General features: G+C 42.1%; 1 protein-coding gene across 2 annotated transcripts in view; it reads right to left on the bottom strand.

Moving 5' to 3' along the window:
* The window catches only part of LOC137373729 (tumor necrosis factor alpha-induced protein 2-like), a 53,746-nt gene that overhangs the window by 22,817 nt on the left and 17,776 nt on the right, over positions 1-13,153 (bottom strand). Inside the window, exons 4-8 of one of the 2 annotated variants that reach the window (XM_068038972.1) lie at positions 11,751-12,396; positions 10,575-10,686; positions 10,248-10,370; positions 6,170-6,270; positions 38-136 (exon numbers count right to left, since the gene is read on the bottom strand). In XM_068038972.1, the coding sequence (XP_067895073.1) occupies positions 38-136; positions 6,170-6,270; positions 10,248-10,370; positions 10,575-10,686; positions 11,751-12,396 (1,081 nt within the window). The remainder of the gene's footprint in view (positions 1-37; positions 137-6,169; positions 6,271-10,247; positions 10,371-10,574; positions 10,687-11,750; positions 12,397-13,153) is intronic. The other variant, XM_068038973.1, reaches the window with a different exon arrangement.

Raw genomic sequence — 13,153 nt, 5'->3', positions numbered from 1 at the left:
GTGGGAGATGTTATGTCACTCAGCTTAACAAACGTACCTGATAGTTTCACAACTGTTGGTAATTGAGATTACAATGGAAATGAAATTAGGATGGTTCAAATGTTTTTTTTCAAAATTCTCTGCTGCTCTCTGGAAGCTGAAAAACATTTTACATGTTAATCTGCATTATTTGTACCACAAAAACTGTAAGCAAAATATAAACATATTTGTGTCACTATATAAAATTCAATAGTATTTCTTTAGCATAATTCCAATCAATCAATTAGATCATTGATCTTTCTTGGCTTTCTTTATTTTATCAATACCATTGAGTATAGAAGATTGAGGGGTGGTATCATAGAATCATAGGAAGTTTAAGGCACAGAAAGAGGCCACTTGGCCCATCATGTCTGTGCTGGCCGAAAAATGATCCACTTATTCTAATCCCATCTTCCAGCATTTGGTCTGTAGCCCTGCAGATTAGCATTATGATTGAGGTGTTGAAAATGTTAAAAGGAATTGATAGGGTAGATAGAAATAAACTATTTCCTTTGATGGAGAATCAAGAACAAGGGACATAATCTTAAAATTAATGCAAGACCATTTAGGGCCCACTTTTTTACATAAAGGGTAACGGAAATTTGGAATTCTCTCCCGAAAAGGCTGTGGATACTGAGTCAATTGGAATTTTCAAGACTGAGATTGATAGATTTGTGTTAGGTAAGGGTAGCAAAGGATACAGAGAAATGGAGGGTAAATGAAGCTGAGGTACATATTAGCCATGCTCTGACTAAATAGCAGAACAAGCTCAAGGGCTAAATTGGTTGTGCCTGTTCACATGTTACAATGTACTATAGTCAATATTTCTCTCAATGTGCCACTGTCTTCCTCCTAAGCTTCAAATACATCATCCTATATGATCATCCTCCTTTTGCACCTTTATCTATCTCTGTTCTGTTGATTGCAATCTTCAGACATTCCAGCAGCAGTTCTGATGCAACACAATGGAAAATTTTGAAGCTGGGTATGTACTATTACCTTACCACAGTTCTCAGAAAATTATAGCTTTGGAGTTGAAACTGAGCATTATCACTGCCATCACATTTTTCCTAAAACATGTGTTTTCTGTCATAGGAAGCTAAGGAAAAAGGTTTTTATCCCAACAGTTTCCATTCCATGATCTATAGCTGGATTAAATTAGACAGGAGAAAAATAAAATATTTATTTCTCTTTTAGTGAGACCAAATGGATAGCTCCTTCAAAGATCAGGCCTAATAGGCTCCTTTTGTGTTGAAATTGGGATTCCCCACAGTCTTCTGTTCTAACATATACTTTCACAGGGATTTCAAAGCATGGAACTCCTTGGAGTCTAAGTTCAACAATGTTGCATCTATGTTCCAGGCATGACACAGGTGCAATGTTAACCAATTTCTTAGGGCAGAGGCTCATAGCCAATGTGCACGGTTCAGTTGGTGCTGTCTCTTCACTAACGGAGGTGTCAGTCTTTACCATGTCTGCTCCCCAAACTTGTGAACTTGATTTCCATCTGCTGTGTCTTGGACCTGCAGACATTCATCTCCTAATTCTTCCCTTCAATTAGATTTAGTTACAAAATCTGAAAGAGTCAATACTAAGACTTGAAGAATTAAACGCCAACAAATGGGAAGGGGTTGTTGCAATCCTGTTTCAAATTAATTCTTAGGCAGATTATGATTCAGTGTGGTTTTCTTCCATGGAAAATAACCATTCCGTAATGGTTGATTGCAATTTTCAGACGTTCCAGCAGCAGTTCTGATGCAACACAATGAAAAGTTTTGAACTGTTCTGTTACTGTTACTTCACCACAATTCTCAGAAAATTATAGCTTTGGAATTGAAACTGAGCATTATCACTGCCATCACATTTTTTCTAAAACACATGTGTTTCCTATCATAGGAAGCTAAGGAAAAAGGTTTTTGTCCCAACAGTTTCCATTCCACGATCCATGGCTGGCTTAAACAAGGCAGGAGAAAAATAAGTTATTTATTTCTCTTCGAGAGAGACTAACTGGATAACTCCTTCAAAGATCAGGCCAAATAGACTGTTTGGGCTGAAATTTCCTCCCATTGGCCTTCCAGCTTCAAAAGCCTGCCTGCTGTCATTAATTGGAAGGCGAGCCCACTCTCTGGCCACTAATTTGCCAATTCAGGGAAAATCAGTGCTGGGTGACTGTTCCCACATAATGCGAGGTCAGGACCCCCAAAATCCTGCCCCTTCTGTGCTGTAAACTCATCTTATTTAATCACAAAATTAAAACAAATGATCGACAGAAAGCATTGAGCAGTTCCATCACATAGATTTTTAAGTTGTTTTACGGACGCACACGCCACTTGTAACTTTTGCAGCCTGGATCAGTCCATGTTCCACAAATTCACAGGGTGTGAAAGGTTGCGGATCATCTGCAATTATTGGAAGGTGCTGCTCTTTAATTTCTGGCTTCACTTCAGTCCTATGTTCCTGATCTTTGGCCACCCAATGCAGAGTTGGGTGGACAGGTCGGAAGACCGCCTCTTGGGTCTGCTCCTGGGCCTGGCCAAGGTGCCCATCAATACATCCAGGTTAGGTGTGGCCAATGAGGTTATTTGCTCTCTTCTGTGGCTATATCTGTGCCTGGGTGTCCCTGCAGAGGGAGCACATGGTGTCCACCATTACACTTGAGGCCTTTCACCACTGTTGGACATTGGAGGGACTGGAATTAATTGTGGACGCAGAATATAAATCTTCTTATTACATTTGATAAGTTTCTTTTGTTTTATTTATGATTTGAGTGTTAGTGTTCGTGCTCACTTAAAAAGGGGGCACTTTTATAATATTGATAATGCTGGGGCAACCCAGTGTCACCCTGATTGGCCAATAAGGAGAATAGAACATGTTTTTGACTCATTCATACCAGCAGTTGCTGTAAACTACTTTTTGTTTCAAGGACATGTCTGCCAGCAGCAGTGTGTGATGCTGCACTTAGGTAACTACATTAAAAGCGCCTCCTTGAGACCATTTAGGTCAGGAAAAAGCATGTACAGATCTAGAGAATGGGAAGGAAAATAGCTTCCAAAGCTAGGGTTTGGAATGCTGCTTACCTGCCAAAAGCACCAAGCTGAAAACTATACAATTAGGGCAGGATAATCCCTGTAGGCTTCGGAACCCCGCTGTCAGGCTCAAATCTGTGATCAGAAGCCCACACTGGGCTAGATTTTGTTTTCCCGCTACCTGGAGCGGCGGCGGGTGTAGAAGATGGCAGCCAGCACACACAGGCCAAACGCCACCACACCGCCGGAATCTTGAGCCTGGCAGCTCATAAGAAATATGCAGGGCAGCCGCTCCCTTCAATCACATGGTGGGGGTGGCCTCGGCAACGCTGTGAATGGCGTCAGCTGTCTCTGCGCAGGCGTTGCTGCCATTTTTAAAGGGCTGCCAGCCTTGCTCAGAGAATGCAGAGTTGCCTCCCAATCCACCCCTCCCCATTACACTGAAAATAAATGTCTGACCCGTCCCCTCCAACTACTGTAAAATTGCATTGTTGACCCCTTCTCCCCCCAACTGTACTAAATGCAGAGTTCATCCCGTCCTGCCCCTTACACTAAAAATGCAGAGTTCACTCTGTCCCCCCCCCACTACTCTGCAGTTGCTAGGTTGCCCCACTTCCCCATCTAGGTGGTGCCAGCTTTCCCTGGACGGAAGGTGAAGGTGCGTTAGTGTCTCCGTCGCGCTGAAGACCTGGAACTAATTCAATATAAATAAATGAAGAGAATTAATTAAAATATTTAAACCAGGGTCCCGTCGTAGAGCGGCGGAGGCCTCACCACAGAGCTTTCCTGATACTGGGAGGATCGGGCCCGGCAATCCCTGTGTCGTATTCCGTGGTGTGCCATTGCTGCTCCGATTTTCTAGCACCACCCCCCTCCCCCACCTGGACCCTGATATCGGGAGCAGAACAAAATTCAGTCTACTGCATGGGAAACAGTCACTCATTGTGATTTCCCCCAGAGCGGTCAATTAATGGGTAGAGGGTGGGCTTGCTGTCCAAATAAGAATGCCGGTGGGCTCTTGAAGCTGGAGGACCAATCAGAGGTCTTCCAGCTTGAAAGGACCAGCAGCCTGCACAGGATTTACTGGGGATGTCAGGAGAAGGCCAAGATGGATCATCCACCGGGCTCTTCTGGCTGATGGTAGTTGTAAATGCTTCAACCTTGTCTTTTACATGCTGGGCTCCCCTATCATTGAGGAGGCTCCTTCTCCAGTTAGTTTAATTATCCACCACCGTTTTTGACTGACTGGCAGGACTGCAGAGCTTTGATCTGAACCATTGGTCGTGGGATCACTTAGCTCTGCTACTTCCACTATTTAGTATGCATGTCCTTGTTGTAGCTTCACCAGGTTGGCACCTCATTTTTAGGTATGCCTGGTGCTGTTCCTGGAATGCTCTCCTACACTCCTTATTGAACCAGGGTTGGTGTCCTGGCTTGATGGTAATGGTAGACTAATGTGCTGGGCCATGAGGTTACAGATTGTTGTTGAATACAATTCTGCAGCTCCTAATAGTCCACATCGCATTACGGATGCCCAGTTTTGAGCTGCTAGATCTGTTTTGAATCTATCCCATTTAGCATGGTGGTACTGCCGCACAACACAATAGACGGTGTCTCATTATGAAGTTGAGACTTTATCTCCACAAGGACTGTGCAGTGATACCCTTTACCAACACTGTCATGGACTGATGCATCTACAACAGGTAGATAGATGAGGATGAGGTCAAGTAGTTTTTTTCCCTCTTGTTGGTTCTCTCACTAACTGCCGCTGACCCAGTTGGCAGATAGGTCTTTCAGGACTTGGCCAGCTTGATCACTAGTGCTGCTACTGAGCTATTGTTGGTGATGGACATTGAAGCCCCTCCACCCAGAGTACTTTCTGTGCCCTTGCTACCCTCAGTACTTTGTTCCTTTATCGTGAACACCACTTGAAAGGTGATTTTTAAAAAAATATTCATTCTTGGGATGTGTGTGTCTCTGGCAAGGCCAGCATGTATTGCCCATCCCTAATTGCCCAAGAGAAGGTGGTGGTGAGCCATCTTCTTGAACCATTGTAGTCCAAGTGGTGTAGGTACACCCACAGTACTGTCAGGGAGGGAATTCCAGGATTTTGACCTAGCAACAATGAAGGAATGTCAATATAGGATGGTGAGTGACTTGGAGGGGATCTTGTAGGGTGTGGTGGTCCCATGCCTCTGCTGTCCTTAACCTTCTAGGTGATGGAAATCGTGAGTTTAGAAGGTGCTGTTGAAGAAGACTTGGTGAGTTGCTGCAGTGCAACTTGTAGATGGTACACACTGCTGCCACTGTGCGCCGGTGGTGGAGGGAGTGAATGTTTAAGGTGGTGGATGGGTGCCGATTAAGTGGCCTGCTTTGTCTTTATCAGTTAAGGAAGGATGGTAGGTGGTAATCAGCAGGAGGTTTCCTTGCCCATATTTGATCTGATGCCCTGAGACTTCATGGGGTCCAGCATCAATGTTGAGGACTCCCAGGGCTATTTCCTCTTGACTGCATACCACTGTGCTGCCAACTTGCTGGTGATGGCGGAGTCTGGAACATTGTCTGTAAGGTACGTTGATGAATATGACAATGTCAAGCTGTTGTTTGACTAGTCTGTGAGACAGCTCTCCCAATTTTGGCATAAGTTCCCAGGTGTTAGCAGGGTTGATTGGGCCTTTGTCTTTTCCGGTGCATTGGTTGATGCCAGGTGGGCCGTCTGGTTTTATTCTTATTTAACTTTTCTGTAGCAGATTGATACAGCTGAGTGGCTTGCAAGGCCATTTCAGAAGGCAGTTAAGAGTCACCCACATTGGTGTGGGTTTGGAGTCACGTGTAGGCCAGACCGGGTAAGGATTGCAGTTTTCTTACCCTGAAGGGCACCAGCAACAATTTGGTAGTTTCATTATTAATGAGCCTAGCATTTTATTCCCGATTTATTAATTAATTGTATTTCAATTTCCCCCCCAGTTGTGGGATTTGAACTTGTTTCCGGAGCCTCGGATTACTCGTCCAGTAATATTACCCATTACCACTATGCCACCGTCCCCTTACATTACAGCCATGATTTAAATACCTTTCAGATATCAATCTTTGATATTATTTACATCTCACAAGTTTTACTGCACCTTTCCAGGAAGTAATTTGCTTCCTCCAGCATAATGTCTTGTGCTAGGTCACCCAGCTCAGAAGTGAGATTTCTGGCGTCTCGAAATGCTCCGTCAATTATCTAACAGATAAGAGAAAAACACTTAGCAAACTATTGGTGAACAAAATAGTAGCAAAAGCTTTAGTCCCTTAGAACCAGTAAATCAACATGGTAAAATTAACACAGGTTGATGAAATTAAAACAGACACCATTAGTTTTAAACAAGAGTGGCAGTAAAAGGTTGGGAATAGATAAATGTTAAAGGGATAAAGATAAAAGGTATACAAAGTACTGAATTGGAAGTGCTGATCACCTTGCATTTCTTCATTTTTTTGGTATTTTAGAACTATGTGTAAATAGAAATACTAATTTTCTTTTTAAAACCAATTTTTAGATGTATGCATCAAAATGCTTTACTTTGACATCTGGGAATAAGGTTGAATTCAGTCCAAAATGATTTTAAGTCATCACCGCTGACTGTTGTGTTTACTGAAATTACTGTGAATAGTCACCTCAACACAGTTCCTGATGAGCAAACGATTATAGTTTAAAATTCCCCATCCTATAGTACCAATTGGGATTAAATGAGCATTTTGGTAACAGGCCATAAAAATAGCTGCTACAGGCAATGAAAATGTTACACTGATGGAGTGGGGCACAGTTTGGACTTAAATTATATTAATGGGACCGTGGGAGTTTCACTCTGCTTCTGGTCATATTGTGCATGGCATGGGAGTGCTTGGTGCCAAAATGGAAAGGGTTTCATTCTCCAGCCCTGACATCCTTCACCATGATACAATTACTCCCCAACCCCCCAAAATGTTTAATATATAAAATTATTACAGATTTTATGACTCTACAATATCAGAAGAAGCACAAGGCATCTTCTAAAACAAACAATGGGTTGGCTTTTTGCATCGGGGGCAGGAAATGGATGTCAGGACTGTTTCTGGGTCCTGAACCCGCTCCTGGGGGAAACAAAATTGATCACAGTTTTCATGGTGGCGACCCCTTAAATGATGTGGAGAGGGGATTGGTGGCCTTCCATTAGAATTGGCAAAAGTTAGAAATGTAATAGGCTTTGAGCAAGTTAAAGGGGTGGGGGGGGGTGGGGGGGTGCGGGAGAAGAACAAAGGGAAGGTGTGTGATAGGGCAGAGGGCATGAGAGGTTAATGACAAAGATGTCACACAGAACAAAAGACAAAGGGAATGCTAATAGTTACTGTAAAATACAAAGTATTAGTCAGAGAGAGTGTTAATGGCAGAATAATGAACAGTTCGGTCCAAAAGCAAAAATATGAGAAACAGGTTTAAGACCTGCGGTTAAAAAATAAAATATTAAAAAAAAATTAAAATGGCAGTCATGCTGTGAAATTGTTGAGTTCAATGTTCAGTCCAGAAGACTATAGAGTGCCTAATCGGAACCTGTCTTAAACCTATGTAAATAAAGACACATTAAGCCACACGTATGAGACTCCTTTTATTGGACAAGAAAAGAGGTAATAGGTGAAGGAGATCACAGGTTCCTTAACAGTGACAGTGAAACCTCTGGAAGATGTGCTTCCTGCATTGGCGGTAAGAGTTTAGATGTTCCAAGCTGAGTCTTTAGTGGTTGTATTGGCACAGCTACCTCAGAGGTGAGTTCTTTTCCCTAAATGCTTCCCACTGATCTCATACTGATTTAAGTCCACTTTAGCTAAATTACATCTCAGCTTTGAAAATTACCTTTTCCCCAGTTGACTACTTTTATTCCTGGTCTATATTTGTCCTCTGCCACAACTACTCTAAATCTAACTGAATTATGATCACTTCCACCAAAGTACTCCCCAAATGATACATATCCCTTCTACCTGCCCAGCTTCAATCCCTAAAACTAAGTCCAGAGCTGCGCCGCTGTCTTGTACTTTCTCTGTACTGGCTAAAAAAGTTCTCCTGAATGCATTTTAAGAATTCTGCACATTCTGTGCCTTTCACACTAATCCTGTCCCAGTTATTATTAGGGTAGTTGAGATCCCCCACTATTACTGCTATTTTTGCACTTGAGAGATTTGACTACATATTTGCTCTTCCATCTCCCTCTGAGTGAGAAAAACTAATATGACCTGTTCTTATGCATGTTGTGGGGTTGGTGGGTTGGTGGGTGGGGAGTGTAATGGTGAAGTTATGTAAATGAATGGTACAGAGTTTTGGCAGACGTATTCCGGAAGCGGTGTGAATGATTCAGGAAATTGTGTTTTTTTTCAGAAAACCAGATTTGATTAATAGCTACAACTGGATCACATGGTTTCATACAATCACCTTTATAAATTATTTTAAATTTATTTAATGCGCTTTATACTTGCAAAATTTCTCCTACCCAGTGCATCAATCTCTATTTCAGCAAATTACATAACAAAGTAGTAAGAGATTCTAAGATCTCTACAGTTGTACTTTAGTTACGTACAAAACACAAGTGGTAGAAAGCTACGGGTCTGTTAAACCAGTGTAAAAGATCACAGATACACAAACGTAAAGTAACTCATGCTTAAAGTTACACACTTCATTGTGCTATTTTATTTGATTCAGCCCAGATTGAGTGTTATTGGGGCAGAAATCATTTGGAAACGCCAGGGTTCTATGTCTTGTAAATCTGCTATATGATTAGTGCTGGCCTCCAGCCCTCTTCTGGATATTTTGCTCTGGGCGCCAAATTTTTTTGTTGTTGCAAAAGGAGGGAGAGACACAAAGCTGGGGGGGGGTGGTTGGTGGGGGGGGACTGTGAGCTGTGAGGAGGATGCAAAGAGGCTCAAATGTGATTTGGACAAGTTGGGTGAGTGGGCAAATGCATGGCAGATGCAGTATAACATGGATAAATGTGAGGTTATCCACTTTGGTTGTAAAAACAGAAAGGCAGATTATTATCTGAATGGTGATAGATTGGGACAGGGATGTGCAACGAGACCTGGGTGTCCTTGTACACCAGTTGCTGAAAGCAAGCATTCAGGTACAGCAAGCAGTTAGGAAGGCGAATGGTATGTTGGCCTTCATTGCAAGAGGATTTGAGTACAGGAGCAAGGATGTCTTACTGCAGTTATACAGGACCTTGGTGAGATCACATCTGGAGTATTGTGTGCAATTGTGGTCTCCTTATCTGAGGAAGGATGTTCTTGCCATGGAGGGAGTGCGAAGAAGATTTGCTAGGCTGATTCCTGGGATGGCAGATTGACATATGAGGAGAGATTGGGTCGACTAGGTTCACTTGAGTTTAGAAGAATGAGAGGGGATCTGATAGAAACCTATAAAATTCTAACAGGACTAGACAGGCTAGATGCAGGGAGAATGTTCCTGATGGCTGGGGAGTCTAGAACCAGGGGTCACAGTCTCAGGATATGGGGTATGCCATTTAGAACCGAGATGAGGAGAAATTTCTTCACTCAGAGGGTGGTGAACCTGTGGAATTCTCTACCACAGAAGGTAGTGGAGGCCAAGTCATTAAATATATTCAAGAAGGAGATAGATATATTTCTTAATGCCAAAGGGATCAAGGGATATGGGGAGAATGCAGGAACAGGGTACTGAATTAGACGATCAGTCATGATCTTTTTTGAATGGCAGAGCAGGCCCGAAGGGCTGAATAGCCTATTCCTGATCCTATTTTCTATGTTTATATGTAAATAGAATAGCCCTGCATTGTACCAATTTACAGACAAATGCCAGGAATTTCTGCAGGGATCCTCCTGGTTTTGCCACTCAGTTTTGTTGTTATCAGAAACTCTGGGTAGTTTACCTATTCTTTCATTGACAGGCAGCTGTAAAATGCTCAGCCACTTAGTGTCTCATTGTCTTGCCCTAAACTCTGGAATGCTTCCAGATTTTCCGTTTTTCTCTTACCATTGTGTTTTTGATGGAATATTGATGGCACTCATGGAGAAATGGTATAAGTGGCCAAAAACTGCCATTTATGCCATTTTGCTGGGAATTCTACTGATCTTCCATTAAATTTACAAGAAGAAATCGTGAGAGTTCCATCAAAATTCAGCAGTAAGCCCTGTTTTGGAAAGGAATTCTATTGTAGTTACCTGAATTATGTCAATGGGTAACTCGCTGTGGTAACAATCATTTAGCACCAAGGGCTCGTTTTCACTGCTCCAATTCTCCTCTTCAATTTGGAGACTTTTAATCATGCGCATTCTAGCATCTGACTAAAATGTAAAAAAAACAATTAAATGAAGGAAAGCATTACCCATAAAATAATTAGTATGTACAAAAGTCACCCATAAAATATTGCAGCAAAGAACATTTGTGATAAACTGGCCACAATGTTCTAATAGCCATTGTAATGTTACTTTGTTTGCAATATTTTTGAACCTATTTCAAAATAAGAAAGAAAGTGATAAACATTTTACCTGTGTAACAGAAATGTACTCATTTTTCAAATGACTGATTGTCTTTTCTGGGAGCAGGGTGTTCAACAGTTGCTGATTTACATCTTCAGATTGAGTGACAGCGATCATTATCCTAAAGGTGTAAACAGAAATGATTAATTTCACTAATCTGATATGATTCACAAGACTGGCTTGTAATAAATATTAAAATTAAATCAATCTTCAATTCTTGCTTTTCATTTTTGATACACTGCATGCAAGAGAAAGAAATAGCACCAGCACACATACAGTGTCTGTATATTATATACACAGTGTATGCCACTTGTACAATCACTGCAGTAAATAGAGGAAATGTAGAATACTGTATCACCAAAACAGCATCTCCAAAGTAACTGGATTACACATGGTAGTGGGATATGATTTATCCAATTTGCAGCAAATGTATGTTGGAGTGCAGTAGTTGACACTGAGACTTACATTAACCGTAATGCATGTCAAACAGAGTATGGAATGATGTTAGATTTTTTGGCTGTGCCAGTCAACAGTGGAATTCTGGTTACTGAATGCAGATTGAAATGGTAAGCTTTAAGGAAGTTGTGTTTCAACACCCTATAACCGGATATTCTGTGAATATCAGTGATTTTAAAGGCTGTAAACTGATGAACTAGACAATTATAAAATATAATTATTTTAACAAAATAATGCATAAAGTCTGTAACATCTGTACTTTTAAAAGCAGAGAACCTAATATTTAATAACTCAAAAAGCATACTTAGGAATTTAACCAAATGAATAATCTGGTGGTATGCCAATAATGTAGTGGTGCTTTGTGTAGTGGAATTGTTGGGCTTTCATTCTCAATTCTCCACAGAGAATTCCAGGCAGTCTGGAATGTTAAACCGCATAAGATGCTTTTTTATAAGGAAGACAGAAAAACAAAAAGGACATGTACACCGGTGACTTAAGTACATAGAGAATGCTGGTTGCACAATAGTGTTTCCAGAAGTTATACAGACAGAGAATTGTGTGTATACAAGGGGCCCAAAATTGAAGGGAATAGCAATTTACTTAAAATGTGCAACAAGGTATCAAGATAGTAAAAAGTTCAAAATGATTAAATTTTCTGATCTTAAAATGACTACAAATTTATCAAGGTTCAGATAGTAATATAGTCAGCAGAAAACCAGGGTGACTTACTCTGGATAGCAATTGTAAATCCAATGCAGAAATGTGTAAATATCTTTTCCTTTTAGTCCACTTTCTGCAATTAATGTGATGTGAGAAGAAATTTTTTTACGATAGTATTCTGCATACTTTTCACATATATTGTATTCCTGGGGATAACATGGTTTGATGCAGTTTACAATGGTGTCTAAATCCGCTTTCAGTTGGCTATGAATCTGCACTAAACACTGCGTGAGCCACTCGGTTTTGTTGTCATCAGAAGCACTGGGTAGTTCACCTATTCTTTCATTCACAGACTGCTGTAAAATGCTCAACCACTTAGTGTCCCATTGTCTTGGCCTAAACTCTGGAATGCTTCCAGATTTTCCATTTTCCTCCAGGTATATTTGATCTGCTTTTTCTTCTTGGATTTTCACTTGGACTGCCGTTTTCAACAGATTTGGATTTTCTTTAGAAATGGTCATTGATTCTTTCACCACTGTGAAAATTGCAGCACTAAGCAGCTCATACAATGATTCAATTTCTTTCTTTTCCTTTTTGATGCTATCTTCATTGTTGTCTGTAGCATCATTGGTATAACGTTCATATTCTAACTTGATGAGATGCTGGTCAGCCTTAAAATATCTTTTTTGTTCTATAAGTTCTTTAATGTCTTTTTCTAGACAGAAGAAAGTCATTATGAGTATTCAGATAACATAGACCAAGATTTCTGCTTGAATGTCAATTGAAAGTGGTCCAATATTAAAAACAAAGTGACTTCTGACAATGCAGAGCATGCGCAGAGCGATCACGGATGTCATCAATGCGTGCGATCATTTGCCAACCTGAATGCACGCATGCGTGTGTACGACGTCACCCCACGCAATGATGTCCTCACCCCTCAATAGCTGTCTCTGTTCAGTACCCCCCTCCCTCCCACCATCGCTGCTTCATTCGCTGCTTCCTCCCGCTCGACTGCTTGCTCGCCACCATGCCGCTGCTTTCCCTCAGCTACTGGCTAACCTCCCCACTCTGGTTGCTTCACCCCGCCCCCGCAGCCACGCGTTTCCGCCTTCGCCACTTCCCACCACCACCCCTGCCCCACCGGCCGCTCTCCTCCCTCAGCTGCTCGCTCCAGGCCTCCCTGCTTCTCCCCTCTCAGCCACTCCCACCCTCGCTGCTTCATCCCCCACCGGCCGCTTCCCTCTTCAGCTGCCACTTCTACCTACTCCCCCCACCTCCTCAGCTGCTTGCTCCAGGCCTCACCGCTTCCACCTCTCCTCAGTTATTTGCTCCCCTTTGTGCCACCCGAAGAAGCAAGGCAGGCAGCGAGGGGTGATGGGGCAACGTGGGAGCGAGTGGCCGAGAGGAAGGAAGTGGTGCGGCTTGCAGCGAGCGGGGGTGATGGGGGGGGGGGGCAGCAGGGAGCGAGCAGC

Source organism: Heterodontus francisci, chromosome 9, assembly GCF_036365525.1.
Source record: "Heterodontus francisci isolate sHetFra1 chromosome 9, sHetFra1.hap1, whole genome shotgun sequence".
NCBI classification, from domain to species: domain Eukaryota; kingdom Metazoa; phylum Chordata; class Chondrichthyes; order Heterodontiformes; family Heterodontidae; genus Heterodontus; species Heterodontus francisci.
The sequence above is the reverse complement of the archived record's forward strand: the minus strand, read 5'-3'. Positions and strand labels throughout refer to the sequence as shown.